Raw genomic sequence first — 23,074 nt, 5'->3', positions numbered from 1 at the left:
AAATTCAGCACAGTACATTTACGATGAAAACGAGTTCAAAATTGGGAACCCAGTTCTTCCGTCTATCGAATGTTTAATCCCATCCCCTTCTTCGCTGCGCTTACGGCAGATTACCATAGAATACAGTGTAATTAAGCATGTCCTTGTAACCGTCACCATGCTCCAAACAAGTCAAACCCGTCTATTTCTCCGCTTCCCATTCGGGGTTCTGTACAAGTTAGTATCTTGAGACAAACGATATTGGTGTTATCGAACTTACCTTCCGCAAGATCACCAAGCCCTCAAGGGTGCTGTTAAGGCTGATGTACTCCTCGTCTTCGAGTTCTGCTCGCTCACCATATCCAAGCACCACTGGTGTGCTCTGAGTTTGCCATCCAGTAATAGTCTTGGGACGACCAGCTTGGCCAACGACGTCAACGGCCTGGCCAACGCGAACGTTGACCTTAAGAGGTTTGAGATTCTCGTCCAGGGTGACAAGGAAGCGGGGGTGCATGGCGGTGACGAGGAAGTAAAGTAGGTAGTGTGACTGGCCGGTAATGAACTCCTTGGGCTCAATCATAGCGACAAGGGTAGCAAGCAGACCGGCAGCTGAGACACGAGACAGGACCTGTCGGTCTGTGTGGAAGGGGCTGATTGTCAGGGTTCCCTTACCCATGTGAAGGAGACCCTGAGCAATTCGCACCATGAAGAGGGCGTCCTGGTCACGGTGGTAATAGCTGGCGAGTTGTCGCAGTAGCTGGGCCAATCGAGCGTTATTTGTGCCAGCACCCAAAAGACCCATGGCAAAGATGGCGTTTATGGCAACCTCGGGGTCGTTATCGTGGCTGTACCTTGACAGAGTGTCGTAGACCTTCATTTGAGGGTTGCTGGGGCTGATAAGACCCATTGCAAGAGGTACAGCTTTACGGATATTAGCTTCACCGTAATGCATAAGGTGGCCAAACTGTCGCAAAACCATTTCTTGGCCAATATCCTCGCCCATGGCCACAAGGGCAATACCGATGACGGCATATGCCTGTAGTAGCTCATCGCCCTTCTTCTCGTCAGTTTCCTCTTGGTGCTCATTGCAGATGTGAAGAAGCTCCTGGATCTTGAGCACAGCACCTGTACCAGCCCAAGCGCAGATCTCAGCCATCACGGCGGTAGACTTGGCCATAGGATGCTCAATGGCTTTGAGGGTTTCAAGAATGACATCGACCTCTTCTTGTCGGCCAAAGAAAAGAAGACCCAGGCCAAGGGCCAAGAACCGTGTCCACTTATCAGTCAGTTGGCTCTTGCGGTCGTCGTCCATTAGAGTGGTGACAATAGCTTCGCTGATCTCAGGGTGAGAGGAGCCTGTAAAGATGAGACCACAAGATAGAGCAGCCATCGCTGAGATCTGCATATCGCAAGAAGAGTCGGAAATCATGGGCTGAAGGTGCTCGAGAATATCCTCCCTGTTCGATCCAGCATACGCCAGTCCCAGACCCATGATGCAAGCTGTCCGAACAAGAGGATCAGGATGGTTTAGCTTCTCATGGTCGGCCAAGAGAGCAACAGCAGAGTCAGAGTCTGTTCTCACGCCAGAATTCACAATTCCAATAGCGAGCATAGCGCCGGCCGAGATCTCGTTCTCTGTCGAGTAGGTATACTTGTCAATCTTGTCAAGTCCATTTTCAGTATCCCACATCAAAAGAGTTCCCATAGAGGCGACAGTAGACATCATGCCATCGGCCTTGGTCTTCCACACCCATGTCTCTTTCTCGCCGTCAACAAGCATCATCTTATCGTTGCCAAATCCTGCGTTGACGAAGGCATTGACAAATGCTGCTGCAAGGTTATGTCGGGCAGAGTCCAAGTTAGTCATTCCCGCAACTCGGCTGCTCTCGAGATGGCTCTTGTAGATGTCCTCAGTGGACTTGGGCTCAAGGATGTTCAGCTCCTTGCCCAGTGCCTTGAAGTGCTCTGAAAGCTTGATGTTACTGAGCGACTCCGTAATTGCGTCGCTCTCGTCTGAGTCATCGTCAATGTCAAGAGCTATTCTTTGACGGGCAATAAGGAATGCGAGCTGCTTCTTGAGAGCGGGGTCTTCGGCTTTCTCGAAGTCGGCCCTAATAAGGTCGATGTCGTGTAGTCGAATTGCAAGAACAATGGCCTGCGCAAATTGCTTGTATTCCATGTAGATATCGTGCGCAGTCTTAAGGAAGGTCTCGTTGTCGGGGTAAGTTAGGAGGTTGACCATGGAGGACATGTACAGGCACACACGAGCGTATGTATTCTCATCCACAAACTTGGGCATCTCCTCGATGATTTCAAGCTCGCTCATGAGATCCACGGCGTCGGCCTCGGCGTTGCTCTTGAGGAAAAGAGGGATCAAGACAAGCGCAAGATCGATCAGGTCCTTGGTCTGCTCCTCGTTATTGATCCTCTTGATATACACCTCTCCAATCTCCAGGGCAAGATGCCTGGTGTACTCGTGGCCCCATGAGCTGATGTCGGATGTCGGGGCAAGAAGTCGGTAATGAAGTGTGTCTTGTCGGTCCTCGTCTGAGAACGTCATGCCGATGACGGAGAGGACGTCAGCCAACGAGGTCTTGTCTTCGCTCTGAGGCCATTGTTCGTAGAGCTTCGTCAAAGTCTCGTAGTGTGGTCGTAGGAATTTCAGGGGCTTTGGGACTGCTGTCATGGATGACGTCGATGTCTTTATCGAGGTCTTCATTGCTTCCAGGGCAGGCTTATAGAGTTCCGGGTTCGACTCCTACACAAAGCTTAGAATAGTTCAGATCGTGAACCCCGTCTAGTGACTTACAGTCAAGCGCTCAACCATCATATCAAGCTCGTTCTTGAGTTGTTGATCTTCCTCATTGAGCTCTTCCTCAGCGGCTGGACCCTAGTCAGTACAACATTCATTGCCTCGTGAAACAGCGGGATCCCATACTCTCGATCTTCTCGTCCTCCTTCTTTCCATTTGGTTGTTGCTTGTCCTTCTTGGCGTCGTCAACAGCCTTGCCCTTGCCCTTGTCGGCCGCCTTGGGCACTTCGCTGTCTTGAGCCATGTTGACGTTGGCGGGTTAGGCGCTTGGTAGAGCTTTACTGGGTAGATTGAAAGGGTAAAAAGAAGTCGGGATATAATGCTCTATATGTGGTTGAGCTGTATCGTCAATGATCACAGCGCAGAAAATCAATTAGCGATGGAGTCGTGGTCGTCGTAGTTGGAAGGTGATGGAGCGCTGCTTGGCTAAGCTCAATGCTTTGCTGTAGGTAGCTCTGCTGGGTTACGCGAGGCGCTGCCGCCTGGCCCCAGCCTCATCACGTGTTCCCACCTCCAAAGACCCACTTGGTCATACAGGTCAAAGCGGGAGTCAAGGTTGTTAGTGATAAGATCTCTTAGAAAAAAATAACCCCACCATCCCAAGAAACAACCCCTCCAACATCAACATCAACATCAACGAAAAAGAAAAAGAAAAAGTTGATTGAACAACAACATCTCGTGGATAGAAAAGAAAAACACATAGCCCAAGAACACGCAGAAACTGTCTCATCATGAAATTAGACACAAAAGCCATGCGCTACCTCACCGATGAGGATTGGCGAGTTTTGACTGCTGTAAGTGCACATCCTGGTTATCATGGTTGCAAAATTCATAGGACTTACACCAAACCCGTAGGCCGAGATGGGAAGCAAAAACCACGAACTCGTGCCCACAACTTTGATCGAGAAACTTGCGCACCTCCGTGGCGGTGCTGGCAGCGTTCACAGAAGCATCTCAGCCCTTGCTAAGGTCGGCCTTATTGCGCGTGTTAAGGAAGCAAAGTACGATGGTTACCGACTCACATACGGTGGTCTCGACTACCTCGCCCTCCACACCCATGCCAAGCGAAACGACATCTACAGTGTAGGAGACCGCGTCGGTGTTGGTAAAGAAAGCGATATCATGATCGTGGCGGACCACACCGGCACACAACGAATTCTCAAGATCCATCGACTCGGCCGTATCTCCTTCCGATCTGTTAAATCGAACCGAGACTACCTTAAGAAGCGACAATCTGGATCATGGATGTATCTCTCCAGGTTAGCAGCCATGAAGGAATTTGCTTTCATGAAGGCTCTGCGCGAAGAGGGCTTTCCTGTCCCCGAACCTTTTGCACAATCTCGCCACACAATCGTCATGTCGTTAATCGACGCATTTCCTCTTCGACAGATCGCCGAGGTTCCTGACCCAGCATCCCTGTACGGTGATCTAATTGCTCTCATACTACGACTTGCCAAGCATGGATTGATTCATGGCGACTTCAACGAATTCAATATCTTGATCAAGGAGAACATAACAAAATCGGAAGAAGGCGAGGAGACCCTGACGCTTGAGCCCGTCGTGATTGATTTCCCTCAAATGGTTTCCATGGAACATCAAAACGCTGAAATGTATTTTGATCGAGACGTCAACTGTGTCAAACGCTTCTTCGAACGCAGATTTCATTTCGTTCCAACAGAGCCTGGTCCTTTCTTCAAACACGCAAAGAAAGCTATGACTAAGGAGGGTCTCAAGAGACTTGATGCTACAGTTGAAGCTTCTGGTTTCACAAAGAAGATGTTGAAAGACCTTGAGGCTGCTATTAAGGAAAAGGGAGATGAAACTACTCAACAAAGTGACGATGAGGATGACGACGACGACGAAGATGAGGAGGATGACGAAGAGGGTGGCTCAGAAGACCCTAAAGACGGTCAAACATCTGGTGGTCTGCTCGGCGACGATGTCTTGAATTCTAAGGACGATCCTGTTGAAGAGAGCATGTCAAAATTGGCAGTTTAGATATGATGCAATGATACCCATGTTTACGAAGTGCACACACATTACTATGATCAATTCATGACATCGCTGCATTGGCAAAGAATTGAAGGATTATATGACATTAATGGAGATTAGCTCTAAACGCCTCCGTCTGATACTAGCATCTGTACCCCCGAATCTAAGCTACAAAAGCTCATGACATCAAATCATGGCATGAATTCGTCAAGTGTAACATCTACTTAGGCCATAAGATGTTCCAGGATTGCTCATTTCTCAATGTCTGAGCCAGACGCTCCAAAACCAGAAGGGAAAATGTTGGGGTCAGCACGAATTTGGCCATGGCCGACCAGATGAAATCAATAACAATTGTTGAAAGGCTCGAAAACTTAGGCATCCTTCTTGACTTCCTTCTTGATGGAAGGAGATGCGTCAAAAGTAGCCCCGACGGCAACGGTCTCGGCGTGGACGGTCGTGTTCTCACCGCACTCGGATGAGGTAGGCGTGGCGACTGCTTCATCGGCAGGCAGGCTGGGGGCCGTTCTGCTTGTAAGGTTAGATAAACCTCACTAAGTCATGGCCTAGCAACCTCGCTTCATACCCAGTGGATTGACGCTGAAGTCCTGCACGTCGATGTTCATCGTTGGTATCGGAAGCAGTCAGTTCCGGAGACATGGGACTAAGAAAGCATCAGTATTGGAAAGACGAGAAGCTGCATTCAAACTTACGGGCGCGTAATAGGAATCGCCGCTCGTCGATTCTGCACGTGGTGAGGGAACATGGAGCCTCCATAACCGACGAGAGGAGTACCGTAGGCCCCGATGTTGTACTCGTTAGTTCGGAATTGGCGGCGTTCGGCCGTGACACGCTTGAGTTCCTTCTGCGCTGGAGTGTCCGCGTATCGGATGTTCATGAGAAGGCCTTCCTCGCCAACAGGCCGACCATGAAACTTCTCGACCACATCATCGCAGACGTCACGGTTCTCGAAACTGTGGCGTTGTTAGCAAGTTCCAAATCCCTGATATTGTATCGGCATACCGAGCGAAGCCAACACCACGGCTGTTTCCCATGCTGTCCCGAAGTATCTTGCTAGACAGAATAGTGTATCCCTGGAAGATAAGACCGAGTTCCTGAAACGAGTTAGTGATCTTTTGATCAGCCGATATACTTCAGTAGAACTTACCACTTCAGTCAAGGATTTGGGTAAGTTGGAGATGTAGAGGTTGGTTGACAGTTCGTCGCCCTCGGCCTTGAGACGAGAGTTGAAAGACTCCTTTTAGCATGTTAGTTTCATCTTCGTCGTTCATCTGTGTGGCAGTGGAGACAAACCCGAGCGAAACCAACTTCGTATCCAAGGCGATGGAATCCGCGAATGCACATCTCGGACTCAGAAACGTCGTAAAACTTGGCAAACCCAAATCTTGCCTCGATTAGCTATTTCCATGTTTGCGGTTGATACAAGAAACTTACCCCTTGCAGGCACCAGTCGCCGTGTCGATGATAGCCTTTGATGTCTCGACATTGCCAAATCGAGCAGCGTAGTGGAATAGCAATTCATCATCGGTGGTGGGGTGAAGACCTCGAATGTAGACGTTGCGATTGCCAGGGATGCGGTTCTCAAGACTCTGCTCAAGACTCTTCATGTGACCTGCAGGTGTAAAGACGGCAGGCACTGCACCAGGAATTCGGGGATTCTTTTCCAAGAGCTCATCCAGCACACGCTCAGAGGCCGGAGAAGGCTTCGGCTTGTTCGCAGCCTCAGCGTGATGGGTAACCATGAGCTGGTGAGGTGATGGTGTGGTATAAGCTGATCGGTCACTGTGGACACGGGGACCATGCTCGCGAGGAGGCCAGCTTCCGTAGAAGGGAGTAGCAGGAGCAGACTCGGTAGTCGAGTAAGAGCCGCGACGATTCTCTAGACCAGGGACTTCTGGCTGAGTTCGGTCAGCACGAGGATTGCCGGCATTGGCACGGGCTGGGGTGAAAGGCATGAGAGATCCGGGAAGGGCGTATGGGCCGGCGTAACCTCCGTTCATCTGATAGCCAGAATAGTTTAGCTCGCCAGGGTGATTCATAGCCAAAGACTGGGCACCCTGCATGGGGGCAAGGATGAGCCCATCGGGGGCGACCATGTAAGGAGGTTGCATGGGAACAGATGCAGCCTGAGGGGCAGACATGCTCATTCCAGCGAGGCTCAAACCATGGAATTGGCTCAACAAAGCGTTGTGGTCGGCAGACCCAGGGATAGCGAGATGCTGAGGTCGTCGATCTGAATGGGTGGAGAGAAAAGGCGCTGCAGCCGTGTTCTGTTCCATGATCGTCATTGAATGAAGATGTACGATTGAGATATCTGAAGATTGCATACCAGTCAGCGCTGATGTGATGAGGGATGAAGATTCCAGTTGTCGAGACCAAAGAGATGTAACTCATCCAAGGTGAAGTAAACGTATAAGCAAAGGGCCTTTACTTACCTCACAAACAACAGATCGGCTGCAAAGCAGTGCAAGATGCGAATAATCGGGGATGTGCGAAAATCTAGCTATATTCCAAGGTTGTTAGTTAAACAGTCGGATCCATGATACCAATAAGGAAGAACGAAATGAATAAGAGAGGGAAATGCAGTACTGATCAGAACAGATTTCTCGAACAAGATATGAGTATCCTGAGGACATGCTGGTATATGCAACGATAGGAGAGTGATGGGGTAAGAGAGAAGACACGATGCCGGGGACCAGAAGACCAAACGTACCTCAAAGGCCTAGTTGATGGTCAAGCACCTGATGGACAAAGCAGGCTGGAAGAAGCCGATGATGACGAACTGTGGAGTACCAAGACTGAGATGAAGTGAAAGTAAGTAAGATAGTCCACGATACCGTGCAAGATGGGAACGAAGGAGATTGAAGGATCGGAGGTGATGTTGTGAGGAAGATGAAAAGGAAGAGAAGACGGAAGATGGGAGAGAGGGAGATGGTGAAGAAGATATAGATCCAACGCGAGCACCTACCTACCTAGCTAAGGATTCACAAAAGAAAAATGTCGGAAAGAAGCACTGGTGCAGAGGGAAGGATGTATCGTTGATGAATAGGCAAGAATGATGCTTAAATCAATGCCAAAAAGATGAATAGCAGGTGTTGCGCAACCAAAAACCTTAGCAATGAAGAATGTCGATGAGAAAGTGAGATGGAAGAGGACAATAGAATTTCTGTCTGTACGTAATAAATAGAAACTGAGGACAATTGCTGGGCGAAGACGGCGTAGAAGTGGCATCGATGCCTACTTACGGAAGGAAAGTCTGCAGCTGGCAGGAGCTGCAAGATGAAGCCCGGGCCAACTGTTGCCGCAACAAAACAATGGAAGGAGTTGTGGGTTATGTCTATTGTTTTCAAGCTCGGTAATTTAAAGAAGGAAAGCACCTGAAAGCGGCTCTGGGTAAGTGCGTGTTCCCTAACGACGATGCTCCTTGCGAGATGGCAGTTCAGATGCGAAGATGGCCCCAGACCTGCCTAGTATCTTATTAAGCTACCTATGTAGGTAGTACTCAGTACCTAGATAGGTTTGAGATATGAAGATGAGGAAACTACTAGCCTACTGACCCAAGTAGGAAGTAAGTATTATAATTGTACCTACCTATTGAACACGGCAGGAATATGGGGAGCGCCCAAGGGAAAGTTACTCCTGAGGGGATTTAGCGGAGGGGAGCGTCGAGCTTTGCACACACGACAACATTAAGATATGGCGGTTTTATTCTCTACGAGGGAATAGCTGAACATAAGAGTTCGCGTCCTTTAGAACATATTCCGCAATCCCCCCCTCTCAAGTAGCTCAGCATGCTTTATGTTCCTGCAGGTTTCCATGCGCAGTGGTTTATCGTCTATTCGTCTCCTTCTCCAGATGCACTCGGTATTGGCAAACGCTTGTCTATGAGCTACCAAACTCCTTCTTGGCTTGCATCCGTACTCGGCCTTGAATTAAGTGGCTTTAGAATGCATAATTTTATTGAGTGAGTCGTCAGTCGAAGGGACATGCTCTTTGAAGCGGGAGTTTTGCGAGTCTCATTTACTCCACGAACGCATTTGCATGCATGGCTCCGTAACATCTATGTTCGTTGCTACACTCAGTTCCTGGGTATTCAAACGCTGATCGTAATCCCTGACTTCCATGTCTTGCCGTTCAGTCTGCTGCGAGTGGCCTTTAACACCCATCTTGAACTCCTTTTTTACTGTTGTCTCTGCCCGTAGGTCGAATGGCACCAACAGCGCTTCCATGGCTCACTCTCGGGTCACCAGTTCTAGACCACAGAGAGTCGTTCTAAAGAAGAAGAAACTCTTGTTGTTCACGTAGGTGCAGGGTAAGCACTCTAGCCACTACGTCGTCTCGTGGCATACAAGCTTGAGCAGGCTACACACGACGGTCACAATGGCACTTTACTAACTTGCTTCTGCTTGCATGTCTGGATCAAGGCGGGTTGAGGGCGCATTGGCAACGGAAATAGGTAAATGACGTTCTCTCAATATGTGGTGACATGAAATTACAACAGTGTAGATGTCACAAACCATTTATCGCATATGTACCAGTCCATCCCAAAACCACCCGTTCTATAACCTGTAGGAAAGGACCCAAGTCTACTCCGAATACATTCATCAAAAATCACCACCACTGTGTATGGATAGTAGTGGAGCAGAACGCCAGCCTTTTAAACCTGACAAGTCATTGCCACCAATAAACTCAAATGCAGCATGCCGCTGAGCGTTTTTATGACCAAACATCCTCCTGCGAGCAACTCTGTCAGTAAATGTTCACCAATGAGATGTGGGGGGAGCAGCATGTAGCCGCTACATACCTGATATTGGTTTGCCGATCTCATGTTCTTCACAATCTCCTCACCCTTAGCCTCAGACACTCCACGTCCTTCGGCAATGATTTGCGCCAAAACAGTGTTGACCTCGCGAGCCATGTTTGAAGCATCACCACAAACATAGAAGTAGGCCTTCTGGGAGAGCAGGTCGCTGACCTCTTGTGCTCTCTCCTTAAGTCGGTGCTGAACATAAACCTTCTTGGCGCTTTCTCGAGAAAAGGCTGTGATCATCTCGAACTTGTCGCCGAGAGCCTCCTTGTATTCCTGAAATTGGTCAGTAAGGGCTTTGGAATTGGGTTGATGTCGATGACTTACCTGCCATTCCTTCTCGTACATGAAATCTTCACTGGGCTTTCGGCAACCGAAGAACAATAGAGTCTTTCCGACCTCAACACCATCGCGGGCCAACTTGGCACGTTCCTGGACGAAACCACGGAAAGGAGCGACACCAGTACCAGGGCCAATCATGATGACAGGCTTTCCAGGGTCCGAAGGTAGCTTGAAGTTGGAGTGACGAACATGGACGGGGACATGGATACCATCGTACTTGTTGCGGGGACCTGTAAGCTCGTATGTCTGACCAAAAGGTGCTGGGCTGGGGTCGCCGTTCTGCTTCTGCTTCAGGGCAAAGAGATAGTTGGTAGCGACGCCGCGGAAAGGGTCATCTCGGCCAGGAATTTGCTGGGACTCGACGACGGCGGTGATGGAAATCTTCTTAGGCTGAACCAGAGAAGAGGAGGAGATGGAGTAATAGCGGGGCTGGAGCTTGGTGAGACCCTCGATGAAGGCGGAGAAGGGAATCGTGGTCCACTTTTCACCCTTGCTAACACTGGAGAGGAAACGAGCAATATTGTAGTAGTGAGGGCCGGTCTTCTCGTGGAAGTAGTCCTTATCGCTACCGAGACGGTTCATCTCAGCCTTGATAGAGTCGTTGGGAGCGAAAGCAGCGAGAGTAGAAACGAATTGACGGGAAACAGGAGCGCAGATCTCGAGATGGTATCGCAGAATGGCATCGTAGGTCGTAGGGTTAGGGAAGGGAACCTTGGCGGTAGGCTCAAGAGCCTTAACGGTGATGACGCTGTGCTGCTTGCCGGAGAGATCGAGAATATCCAAGAAACGGTTAACCTCCTCACCAGGATTTGTGGGCCAGATAGCAATGTGATCACCAGTTTCGTATTTGAGGTTAGAACCGCTGATGTCGACTTCCATGTGAAGGCAGTTCCTGTCCTTGGCAGAGAAGAGCTCGTATGACTCGGCAATAGGGGCAATGTAGGGGTTGTGAGAGTTAAAGGGACCCTTGGCAGTGCCTTCGAGATGCAGCTTGTTAGGTTCACCGAGATAGACTTCGTTGGATTCGGGGCTCAGGTCGTCACGCTCGTTAATGGCAAAGATAGGCTCGTAAACGGCTTCGCGCTCTTCCAGTCCCATTTTCTTAGCAAGGGACTCCCACATGGGATCCTTCCAGGCCAAGAAGTCCTCTTCCATGGTACCAGCGCCATCGTCACCTTCACCAGCTTCGCCGATGCGGTGAGCACCAAATTTCTCAAGAGCCTGGTCAACTTTACGGACCATGGCGTTGTAGTGTTCGTAGGTGTTGTTTCCGAGACCGAAAGCGACATAGTTGAGGTTGCCCAGAGGGGGGTCATTGCCCTCGTTGAAGGTGGCATCCTCACCAGTGATGAACTCGTAGAAATCGACTGCGTTGTCGGTAGGCTCGCCTTCACCGTAAGTTGCGAGGACAAACATGACAACGTTGTCGTTGGGGACAGTATCCAGGCTATCGAAATCGTAGTCTTCAATATCGGCGATCATGGTGTTGAGTCCGAATCGACTCTTACCCTCCTTGGCGAGACGGGAAGCATAATCTTCAGCGGTACCAGTCTGAGAACCATAGAAGATGACACAGTTCTTGCCAGATTCCTCCATGGCCTCGACGATGTTTCTCGTGCGACCAGGCTTGGCAGCGCCGCCGGCAGCGAAGCCATTGGCATAAGGGTCCTTGGTAACACCCCATAGCTTTCCTTTTGTGAAGTATGCGACCGTTCCAAGGAAAATGACTCCGAGGACGATAACGTCCAGAGTGTCTAGTTCAGCCATGACGGCTACTGGACCGCTAGAGCGAGTTTGTGATCAAGTGTGGTGAGGTTCAAGCACAAACAGTGTGACCAGAAGAGATGTAAAATCTGTACAATTTCGACCGAGTTTCGTGGTTTTCTCCCAATGGTTGTGTTATCACCAATGGTTGTCGGCCGGAAAGGAGGCGGGGGAAGGACAGTGGGATGTGGGATGTGGCGCTGAGTGTCTAGAAAGAAGGATGTGCTGTCAGTAACAAATTCGCGCTAAAAAAGTTGTAGGAGATTAAATGCATGATCCTAGGATCCATCCTTCATCGTGTGAGGCGAGTTTGTTGGCGGGAAGGACTTACATCAAATGATCAGCACTACCTGTTGATTACACACTCTGGCCACTTGCTCGCAAACTTTCCTTGTTTGTCGACGTGTCGAACAAAGCAAACAGCAACAGCACCCGTGCAGTAGATGAGTAGAAATAGGTTGTTTGGCAGACCGGCTCCCGCTCCAAGTGGACACTTTAACTCGGGAGCTGGAAAGTGAAAGGTGGCTGCTACTGGCTGCGGAATACCACGGCCGGTCTTTTTTATCTCGGTCGGAGGAATCGGATTGAACCCTTCTAAACTGGGGGACCGTTTGCTGTTGGGACTCTGGAGCAGCAGGGGTTCAGTGGGAGCCTGTGATTCGTAACTCCCAATGTATCGCTCCTCAAAGGTAGTGTGGGTTTATCTTTTGCAAAGCGTGGAAAAGATCCAACGTTGTGAATCCCAAGAGGTACCCAGGTGATGAAGAGATGGAAGGTCGTTAAGTACAAGAGAGAAAAGTAAAAAATAAAAATTACCGCGAGACATAAGAAATACTTAAAATTTAGAACTTGAAACGAGGATTCCGAATACCATGATCCGATCCATAACAAACGCACTTTATTAGTGGTATGTGTTCGGATAGTGAGGCCAACCCGGACCTAGGAACGGCCGGCCTTAATCATGAGATCTCGCGGCGTGCGCCGGCGGGGTCCCGAAAACGAACACGGCCGTCCATTTAGCAATTCCATGGAATTTCCGCAATTACCGCACCCGATTCCCGATTAACTCTTCTTTTTAGGTAGTTGCAAGAGTAACGTCGGCCTCGGCATTCCGAGCAATGGCATGGCATGCCTCTGCTCTCTTTGACCTCACTCCCCGCGTTTGCCTCCCGCCTTTTATCGTAAACTAGCTCTTCTCCTCATATCCAAGTTATCCCAAAATGTTTACCCCAATGTCTTTGAGTCTATTTTAGTATGTCCATTGGTTCCGCTGTACGATTCCTTTGCGAAAACTATGAACCGACCCTATCCGCGGCAATGATTGAACTGCCGAACCCAAATGCCTTGTCCGCCTTATCTTTCTTAAACTCTATGTGACCCAGACCATACATACATACGTACTTTTGGAAGGTTCGCGAAGCCAAGGGGAAACCGCAGAGTATCAGAGCATGACTTCAAGAATGCACGATTGGTTTAAACGTGGCTCCAAGTACCTCCCTCACTGGTTTGCTACTCACCAAGAACAATACAAAGCCTTCACATTGTCATGATGCATGCATGTGACAGCCAAATCCCTTTCTGTCAAAGAAAACGGTTGCTCTGGAATGCGGATACCGATAAGCCACGCTGCCGCTATCTTGCATAACCGTTGTCTTGAAAGAAAGTTGTGGCCTTGGTAATAATAAAAAAACAGCCCTCAAGGTATCGGAACAATTGGCCGTTGGAAGCATGAGAGACGAAATTAGTCGATCAGTTTATGACACTTGGACTCTATTTCTTAGACTACTTATTTTTGTACCTTAAGATCTAGGATGCCAAACTTCTTGTTACTGATCAGTCAACAAAGAACCATTCCTTTGTGTGTCATCATTTGCGTGTAAAACAGAACCTTCCTAACCATAAGAACTCTGCGCTGAGCCATTGTCACCAATGCATCTCAAATCACACCGCTGACATGACCACTATGCCCACAAAATAATATCTTTGTGTATTTGAACCAAGACCATGCTCCTAGAAGCTTGGCTGTTCCCTTGCCTGCATGCGAGCTTGACACCGCCTATTCCTTTGCCTACGAGATGAGATACTATTGGGCACTGTCTGTTTTATAGTAATGTTTAAACGTGGCCAGTTGTCAAATCGGGCATGCAGAATACCTTGTCTGGTGTTCTATCTGAGAATGAGCTGCTGAAAGTGTCTAGGGTAGCATATCTGTCCCAAGAAGGTTCGCTTGGCAACTTTGCACGTGGAGTTTGATGTGCGCCATTAGTAGCGAAATAGGTACCTAGTGAAGTGCATTGAGTTCACCTGAGCTTTACATCATGCTAAGCGAAACATGGTCGGCCTCGACGCTCCCAATAGCTCCATGGCATAATTATTAACATCCATCCCATATTTGTGCTATTGCAATGATCAGCACAGGAAACAGATACTACGTCGATGAACGTCTGGGACCTCCTGACTCTTGCTAGTCAATTCAATTGAGTAGGCTCGCGTGCGTCCTGATAGCTAGCGAGCTGTAGTATACAATGGTCAGGGTCAAACATCCAACCTCAGCAAGTCATTCTCGATTATATTGATCTCCCACGGGGGTTAGTTAAGTCTTGAACCCTGAGCCAAGGGATCACCCAGACCCCCTTCTAGAAAAACAAAAACAAAAAAACCAATTGACAGCTGGAGGTGGCGCGCCGGGTTTCCCAAGGGCCTGTCATCCCCTGTCGGTTGATCCCAGTTCCGCTAACAGGTTGCGGCCCTTGCAGGTGATGGCAAGGATGAGTGCTAAAACACCGCGAATCGTCTACCATATTAGCATATGTGCCATGTATTAAAGCGCTTTGGGTTTCTTCTGGCCCCATGGCACCCAGGTTCTTTAAGGGTTCGAACAAGCCATACAGCGGGCCGGGCCAATGCTTGGTGGGCGAGCTGACAGTAGCGTCATTGCGCGCTTGTGGTCAAGCCTCCAAAGCCAGTCGTCCATAGTCTTTGTTGTCCATCCAAAAAGACTCCCTCGTATGCTGCACATGGCACAGTAGCATCCCTTGTCAACCTCAACCCAAACCCGACCCCCGACCCGTAGCTAGTAGCCAGCACTCTTCTCGTTCCTCTTTTCTTTCGTTCAATTGCGACACTGACTTTGAAACTGGATAATCGCCATAGATCATGGGATCGCGATACAGAACTTGAGGATGGGTAAGTTCAAAGCTTTTGCAGGTCCACCCTCTCTGCTTTACCTTACACCAATACCAACCAACCCCTCTCTTCCCGCACCACCTCTAAAATTCGGGCTGTATCGCGGGAATACCTTCGTCATCTGTCAGTGCCAGGTCTCGCTGCAGCAAGGCTGTTCACCCGTAGCAGGCGTTGCTTAGTAGCTCGCTCTCAGGCCCTGTCCTCCCGCTCTAAACGTCTCCGCTTCCGTTTCACCAACATCTTCGAACATATCTGAGCAAAGATACATAAATAACCATTGTTGATTAACCCCTTGTGTGACCCATAGTGCCGTCGCAGCCGCAGCCGGACCACCTGCAGGATACACTCAGGTACTCTCCCCGGCCTGTCCTTAGACTCGACGAGGAGGAAGAAGAAGATGAGAGGAGCTGGGACCGAGCATTACGCCCTGTAGCTTCAGATTCGCCGGTCATCAATCGATTTGGACACTCACGAGACTCCTCCGCCGAAAAGATCGCACAGACACACCAACCCGTGGTCTCCCCACGACTCCACGGATCGCATTCGAGAAGCCCACTTGGTGGTGTCGTTGAACGAATTATTGACCCCAAGAGCGCAGCCTACGGCCATCATCGTCAAACTTCGATCGTGCACGGCTACCAACACTCGAGAAATGGCAGCTTGGCCTCGACCAGTTCCAGTCCGTTAAGCCCGCAGATGATTGCAGCCGCCGGCGTCGGCCTCGAACGTCCAGACATGCAATCGGTGGCCACCCGTATCGATGGCGACGCAGGCTACCCATCGCGGCCCCCTACATCCCTCTCAGGAAATGTTGCGACCATGGAACGTCCTACTGCCGCTGATGCTTCTTATGGCCAGACCCAACGCAAGCTCGAACGAATACACAGTAAATCGCGGCGCGACCACACCCCCCATCACTCTCACTCGTCTCGTCACCATAAGGACGAGCAAAAGACGGTTGGCGAATATGCGCTGCATGTGTTGTTCACCTCAGTCAGTGAAGCTTCGATTTTGTCAATGCGCGCCGCAGCTGACTTGATATAGTTTATCGCACAAGCCGAAGAAAAGTTAACGGAATGTGTTACGGTTCCTCTCGACCCCGAGCCCAACGTCGAACAAATATGCGGCCCAGGAGTTGACCCGGCCTTTGATCAATTGATTGTCGCTCTAGGTCACATTGCTAGCCCGAAACCAAAAGCATTGATAGACTCCATGATGCTCTGGAGGAAAAGCAAAAGTGATGCCGCCAATGAAGCCCGCAGCCATCTTCAGCAATCCCGGAATGCAGTGCCAGGAGGAGGACCTCTTATTCGAAGAAATACAGAACCAGTGCAGGCCGGAATACCTGGCCAGGGAGGTCCTGATGCTGCTTTCCCAAATGGTCCGCCTACTCTCGCAGCAAGACAAGAGTTTGTGGCACAAGCTGAGCGTCGGTCAACTGTGTCTATATACATTCTTTGCCGTGTTCTTCTTGAAGTCATCAGCCAAAGCAATCTTGCTTCGATCACGCCTGAAATGGAAGACAAGCTGGAGAATATTATCTTTGGACAACTCAAGATTGCGGATACTGATCAATTGATGGTATCGCCCCTCAAGCTTGCTAATTGGAATCTGTTTGCTCAACTTCTGGGGCATATGAGTGGCATCAATTTTGTTGGAGTCACCAAGAGGTTCATCGAAGACTTGGAAGGTTCCCTTCAGGCTCGCGAACGCGTGGTAAAGAGTCCAACGACATCTTCGCATCCTGGCCGAGATGTCGAGGGAAAGGTGGAGCTTGTACTGGGAGGCATGAAACATCTGAGACTCAAGATTTCACCTGAAGAATCTTGGGAACAATGCTGTGATTTCCTCATCTCCCTTGGTCGTCTCTTCCAGAAGTCCCATGGACAAAAGATCAAGACAGCCTTCTGTCAGGTGATAGAGATGCTTCTACTTCCAATCGCAGCAAAGGCAAGCAATAGCCATTTCATGCATCCGAAATGGGCAGAAGTGGTCGCTGCCATCGGACCCCGTCTAGCTCAGATGTTCATGAAGCCTAGGCATTGGAATTTTGCATTTCCGCTTACAGCGACACTGCTTTGTGTTTCATCCCCTGACAACTTTGGTTCCCAATGGTTGCAATTGATACTACCTCTGCAGGCCAAGATCAAGGATCGAGCCACTAAGCCTCTCTGTCTCCAGGTCATCTCACGCTTACTATGGACATTCTTATATCGCACTAATGAGACTTTTCAAAGCAGCATGCGCAAGATTGACGAGGTCATGAAACTGGTTTTGCCATCCTCCAAGCGAAGCTTGGTTGCCTCTGATACTGCTTGTACTGAGCCTTTAATCCAAATCATTCGAATTGTTGGCTTCAAGTATCCGGAATACTGCTTCAGGAACGTGGTGTTTCCTCTCATCAATGCCGAGCTCTTCATTTCCAATAAAGAGCTGAAGGTCGAGCAGCTGGACCCCGATAGAGTTGTAGTGGGTATCAGGGCTTTCCTTTACATCATGTCAGATCTGGAGAATGGCGAACAAGGACGGCCGCCATTTCCCCAATCTTTCGGAAACTCGAGTCATAATTCGCTGCCTGACCGATTCCCTGTCTCTCCAGCTATGTCATCTCCTCGCAACCTCCCTCTTTCTCAGCCAGCTGCGATTTCTAAAGAAGAGTATATTTCTCGCCCTGTCTTGACACACGTTTTGAGTGATGGAGTCCGGGATTTTTACCTCAAATTTTGTGAAATCCTCGGGAAGATCACGATCATATGTGACAACACCTTTGGCGGACAAGCAGCACTGGATGAGAAATTCAACAGCCCTATGCCGAAAACCCCCATTACTGAAACCTTCACCTTCTCCCGTAAAGACGATCACCAGAACGCCGCAGATCAGAAGCAGGCATTCTACGAACTTCTTCACGTAGCTGTTCAAGCGTTACCTAGATGTCTTTCTGTCGACATTCCATTTAACTCTCTGGTCAACTTGCTGTGCACTGGGACAGCACATGTGCAATACAACATTGCCGAGTCGTCAGCCAATTCTTTGAAGGCCATCGCAAGGCAGTCACACGCTCAACAGGTCACAATGGGCTTTGCCCGTTTCATATTCAATTTTGACGATAGGTACTCGACGATGTCTGACGGTGGAATGCTTGGTCATAGTCACATTGAAAACACCTTGCGCTTATACGTGGAGCTACTGCAAATATGGATTGAGGAAATCAGACAAAAGACTAGAGATGCCGCTACAGATGAGCCGGAAGCCAACGCGTCAGACAAACGAGCCATAAAACTTGACCTTTCCAGCATTTGGGCAGAGGTTGATCAAGCAGAGGCTCATGGATTGTTCTTCCTCTGTTCCCAATCACGCCGAGTTCGCCATTTTGCAGTCACAGTTCTACGTTTGATTGTTGAGTTCGATAAGGCACTCCGAAAGGAAGCGGCCGAAGACAAAGACTCCATACGACTCATTGATATTCTTGAGAATGAATCCAGCAAGGTTATGGATTTCAACGATGAGCAGCTGTCTGTCGCTGAACGAAGTCGATTGCAACGAGGCCTGCAGAATACCAACAACCAGGGCCCACTTGTTGAGCTTTGCGCCAGCGATGTCTCTTACGACACGACTCTATGGTTCAAAATATTCCCCAAACTCATTCGGATGGCCTATGAGAAGTGCCCCTTTACAGTCACTATATGCCGTGATCTTATCTGCAATCGCATTTTACAAATGTATAAACCGATCGTATACCTCTCCGAACCCTCGCGAGGTCTCTACTACAACAACGAGACAGGCAGTGCCCGGCTTGGAGCAAGATCCGCAACAACTCAACCTGAGGTGATGGTGGAGCAATGGAAATTGTACTTGATATTTGCTTGCACTACGCTAGCAGATCCAGGTGCTTTGCCCACGCCGCAGGATCCTCAGCATGTTCGAATGGCCTCCAAGGCATCCTCCAAAGATAAGATTGTGACAGCTCGGATGTTGTTCAAGTACCTTATCCCTCTGTTGTCTGTCTCGTCCGCGTCTGTTCGGGATGCCGTTGTTGTTGCCATGGGCTCCATCAACATTCATATTTACCGGACTTTACTTGAGGAGCTGCAAGGTCAGGTTTCTCGATGCAATGACGAGGCGCGAGCTCGGATACACCAGCGGACGAACAGTAATCCTAGGAGGAATAGGCGGATGGATCTTCTTAGAACGGAAATCACGCACGTTTTCAAGCTTACTTCACATTTCCTTAACGACCCGGAGGTTTACAACAACGAGTTCTTCTTGACTACTCTCACTACATACACAAAAGACCTGAAGTTGTTCCTCATGGATGGAGAGGTCCAGATGGACTGGGAATTTCAGAAACTCCGGCGTCATTATTGTGGTCTGATGGAGGCACTTTTTGAAGGTATCAACAAAACCAAAGATCCATCCCGATGGATGACCTTCGAGTCTCGCAAGTCGGCCTTTTCGCTCATGGAAGATTGGTGTGGATTTTCACCGAATCAAAACCAGATTCGTGTTCGCGAAGATACCATGCGCCAGTCCCTGATCGATCAGCAGACTTTGGGGGAGAGAGGAACTGCCACTGCTGCAATGGAGATAGAAAAAAGGAACCTTCGCACTGCAGCCCTCAGTGCCATGGCCGCTTTATGTGGCGGCCCAATTAGCGTCACGACTGAAAGCAACGTTGTTCTTCAGTTTGATATTCGACGTATGCTTGCTTGGATTGATTCCATCTTCAACTCTGGGAGCGACAAGATGAACGTTATTGGTAGAAGAGCTTTGCATAATCTGATTGTCCACAATCGAGAGGTTCCTTACTTGATGGAGCACTGTATTATGCGATGCTACTTGGCAGAGGCTCCCAAGGTGCTTGAAAGTTATTTCACTGTGGTCACGCAAGTCTTGCAAGATCACATTGACTACCCTTGTCCCTTCTGGAAGTTACTTGGCCTCTGCCTTTTCACTCTGGGCAATGATCAAAGTGAGATTCGATCCAAGTCTGCAGTTGTTCTACGTAGCTTGGAAGTCCGACAGCAGAGAAACTCGAAGATCCAGGATTTCGACATCAGCATTTCCGACAAAACACAGGCTGTGTACAAGCTAGCACAATTCGAGATCTCCACCCGACTTGCCAAACAGCATACCGAGTTAGCCTTTCACATCTTCTCTGAATTCACACTCTACTTTAAAGACCTTCAGCCCGCAGCCCAACGAAATGTCGTTGCAGTAATGTTGCCCTGGATTCAATCTATAGAGTTAAAGCTGGATCCGAGTGGTGGACCCGCAGCACCGTCTTTCGTGCTTCTCGCAAACCTCCTCGAGATCACTATCAAATCCAGCGGTGCCCTACACAATGAGGTTCAGGCTCTTTGGCAGGCTCTTGCAACAGGGCCTTATCCAGGCAATGTCCGTTTGGCTCTTGAGTTCATCATGCAGCTGTGTCTTGAGCGCCGAGAGCAAAATTTTGTCGAGTACGCCAAGCAGATTGTCGTGTTTCTTTCAACAACGAACAGCACGCCTGGCATCAAGGTTGTGGAGTTCCTCCTCATGCAAATAACCCCCAGCAATGGTGCCGAACGAAAAACGAGATGCAGTTGAGCCACCGGCTGACATCAATCTTTTGCCATACTGTGCCGATCTAGCTGAGGCTCTTCCTGTTGGAACCAAGCAAGCTGGTTTTTCTCTTGGCCAGTTGTCCCTTATTCTTCTTGTCGATTTGATGGTCTCCCCAGTCCACCTCACACTGGAGAACGTTCCGCTCCTACTTCAAGTTGTCACTGTTCTATGGGATCATTACACGCCACTGGTTCAGGAGCAAGCGCGAGAGATGCTTGTACATCTTATCCACGAAGTAGTAATTTCCCAGATTGACGATCAGACACAAGACGTTGACAAAAGAGCTATCGAGGACCTGATAGATTTAGTTCGCCGGCACGATCGATCCGTCGTTTGGGGGTATGAGGATAGCAACGGCAAGGTGGATGATCACGACAGCAAAGTGCCACCAAGCATGGAGTTCCTTACGGCAGAGGTCATCAAGACTTTCGAGATTACATTCCCAGGCATCAAAGAGCATTGGGGACGACTGTCACTAACCTGGGCCACATCTTGCCCAGTTCGACATCTCGCTTGTCGGTCATTCCAAATTTTTAGATGTGTTCTCACATCTGTGGACCAAGCTATGCTTGGAGACATGCTTGCTCGATTATCTAACACGATTGCGGATGAGGACCCGGAAATTCAATCATTTTCGATGGAAATTCTGACAACTCTGAAGACAATTATTGTCAAGCTAGAAGCTGAGGACCTTCTTAGCTTTCCGCAATTGTTCTGGACTACCTGTGCTTGTCTGGAGTCAATAAACGAGAGGGAATTCCTAGAAGCAGTTGAGATGCTCAACAAATTCATCAGCAAGCTAGATCTGAGTTCGCCTAATGTGCGCCGAATACTTGCAGATGGGCAACCATCTCGCTGGGAGGGAATATTCGAAGGTGTTCAGCCTCTTCTCCACAAAGGCTTTAGGTCGTCGCTTTGCTGGCAACCTACTCTCGATACGATAGACAAATTGGTTCTTCTGCCGAGTGACGGGTTAGTCGGTGATGATAGACGCCTGTTCTTTTCGCTACTTGCCAATTTCCCTCGCTTTCTCAACGAATTGGAGAAACCTGTTCCAGATGAGAGTGTTGTGCACACAGCGAGACTGCTTCAGGAGGAAGCGGACAACCAGGGGTTGGCTGGTGTTGCTGAGGCCCTGGAGGGGTTTGCTTTAGGTGACCCTCAAGATAGTAGCAAGGATTTCCTCATTGAGTTCTGGGGAGCTTTACGAGAGTACTATCTCCCTCAGATGGATTTCCCGATGGTAACCTTTTTGCTCGGCCTTCTAACCAATTCCCTATCCTGGGTCAAGATCCAGACAATGAGAATTCTCTGTGCTGCGATCCCCGAAGTGGACATGCGTAAGCCGGAACTTGCTGGGCACGGATCTGACCTGATCTCGCCTCTGCTTCGACTGCTGCAGACAGAATTCTGCATGGAGGCGCTTGAAGTATTGGACAATATCATGACCATGTCTGGTAACCACATGGACAAACACCACCTGAGAATGAGCATGACGCGACCGACGTCAAAGGCGATTCGAAAGGAGTATGAGCGCACGCAGAGTTTGTTTGGGATTCCCGAAACGTCAGGATGGGCTATTCCTATACCCGCAAAGAAAACTGATGCTACGCGGGCCAATATCCACGCCGCGTTTTACACTTGCCAGGGTTCAGAGGGCATGCTGACCGAGACAGCACCTACGCCTGATGTAGAGTTTCATGCCGATGACTTCCCGTACAACTACTTTGGTGCACCGGAGCGAACCGAAACCATGTTGTCTGACGAGGGTCGTGGTGATGTTCACGCAGCAGACCTGGCAACCAAGCTGGACAGTCTTGACGACTTCTTTGATGAGCCGTCGAGCCCTACGACTGACGATGATGGCCGGTCATCAAGAACGATCACTGAATATACACCGGAGTCGTTTGAGACTGGAGCAGAGCTATATGATGAGCAGACCCTGCCTATCCTCCACGAAGCCTCGAACAATGCCTCTTTCCAAAATGGCTTCGCAGACCGATCTCCAGGGCTGTCGAGAGATGCGAGCTCGAACACCATGACACCGGGTGCCTTCAGTGTGGTTGTTCCTGCAGCGCGACCGGGATTGCATTCTAGATCCATCACGTCCCCCTCCGCGCCAGCTTCTTACCAACCACAAATGGGCGACATTGTATCCGACGATGAGTACCTTGGGGGTTACTCGGACGCCGACGACGAGCGACCTGGTACGGGACATACCGAGGGCGCTTTTTACTTGGAGAATATGATCAAGCCTGTAACTCGAAGGCCGCAGTCGAGGATAAGACGCCAGCCAAGCGTTCGTTCACGAGACGAGAGAAGTCGCGAAAAGCCACCGCCTCGATCGGCATCACGACTAGCAAACAACGTATATCCCCCTGGGATGCAAGAGCATGCGGAAGGTGACATGCTATGATTATGTAAAGAAAGGGAGTTGGTTTGATAGCTATGATATAAACGTCAGAAATGTTGTATGATGGGTTGAACAAGTGCTGCATTGGCGTCGGGGAGTCTGCGTGTAATTTAGCCAAGGAGCTGGAGAGGCTATTTATTGCCTTTACAGGTACAAA

At 49.5% G+C, this 23,074-nt stretch overlaps 5 protein-coding genes across 5 annotated transcripts; 2 read left to right on the top strand and 3 right to left on the bottom strand.

Annotated features, from left to right (window-relative positions):
* Positions 1-46: 46 nt before the first annotated feature.
* On the bottom strand, positions 47-3,035 carry FGSG_09783 (26S proteasome regulatory subunit rpn-1; the record flags this gene model as incomplete). The annotated part of the gene is made up of 4 exons (XM_011329605.1): positions 47-208; positions 260-2,737; positions 2,789-2,862; positions 2,918-3,035. The coding sequence occupies 4 exons, from the start codon at positions 3,033-3,035 to the stop codon at positions 182-184; spliced, it is 2,697 nt and encodes an 898-aa protein (XP_011327907.1). The 3' UTR covers positions 47-181.
* Positions 3,036-3,522: 487 nt separating this feature from the next.
* On the top strand, positions 3,523-4,789 carry FGSG_09784 (serine/threonine-protein kinase RIO2; the record flags this gene model as incomplete). Its single annotated transcript, XM_011329604.1, has 2 exons — positions 3,523-3,585; positions 3,647-4,789. 2 exons carry the CDS (start codon positions 3,523-3,525, stop codon positions 4,787-4,789), a joined length of 1,206 nt encoding a protein of 401 aa, XP_011327906.1.
* Positions 4,790-5,154: 365 nt separating this feature from the next.
* FGSG_09785 (uncharacterized protein) lies at positions 5,155-7,437 on the bottom strand (the record flags this gene model as incomplete). Its single annotated transcript, XM_011329603.1, has 9 exons — positions 5,155-5,308; positions 5,367-5,444; positions 5,494-5,754; positions 5,804-5,874; positions 5,949-6,035; positions 6,095-6,185; positions 6,236-7,071; positions 7,237-7,300; positions 7,391-7,437. 9 exons carry the CDS (start codon positions 7,435-7,437, stop codon positions 5,155-5,157), a joined length of 1,689 nt encoding a protein of 562 aa, XP_011327905.1.
* A 1,057-nt stretch (positions 7,438-8,494) lies between these two features.
* Positions 8,495-11,946, bottom strand: FGSG_09786 (NADPH-cytochrome P450 reductase). Its single transcript, XM_011329602.1, has 3 exons — positions 9,936-11,946; positions 9,606-9,884; positions 8,495-9,535 (listed from the first exon to the last, which is right to left on the bottom strand). The coding sequence occupies exons 1-3, from the start codon at positions 11,715-11,717 to the stop codon at positions 9,518-9,520; spliced, it is 2,079 nt and encodes a 692-aa protein (XP_011327904.1). The 5' UTR covers positions 11,718-11,946; the 3' UTR covers positions 8,495-9,517.
* A 2,950-nt stretch (positions 11,947-14,896) lies between these two features.
* Positions 14,897-22,920, top strand: FGSG_09787 (uncharacterized protein; the record flags this gene model as incomplete). Its single annotated transcript, XM_011329601.1, has 5 exons — positions 14,897-14,900; positions 15,208-15,893; positions 15,945-17,832; positions 17,890-20,457; positions 20,531-22,920. The coding sequence occupies 5 exons, from the start codon at positions 14,897-14,899 to the stop codon at positions 22,918-22,920; spliced, it is 7,536 nt and encodes a 2,511-aa protein (XP_011327903.1).
* Between the last annotated feature and the right edge of the window lie 154 nt (positions 22,921-23,074).

Source organism: Fusarium graminearum, chromosome 4 (assembly GCF_000240135.3).
Source record: "Fusarium graminearum PH-1 chromosome 4, whole genome shotgun sequence".
NCBI lineage: Eukaryota > Fungi > Ascomycota > Sordariomycetes > Hypocreales > Nectriaceae > Fusarium > Fusarium graminearum.
The sequence above is the reverse complement of the archived record's forward strand: the minus strand, read 5'-3'. Positions and strand labels throughout refer to the sequence as shown.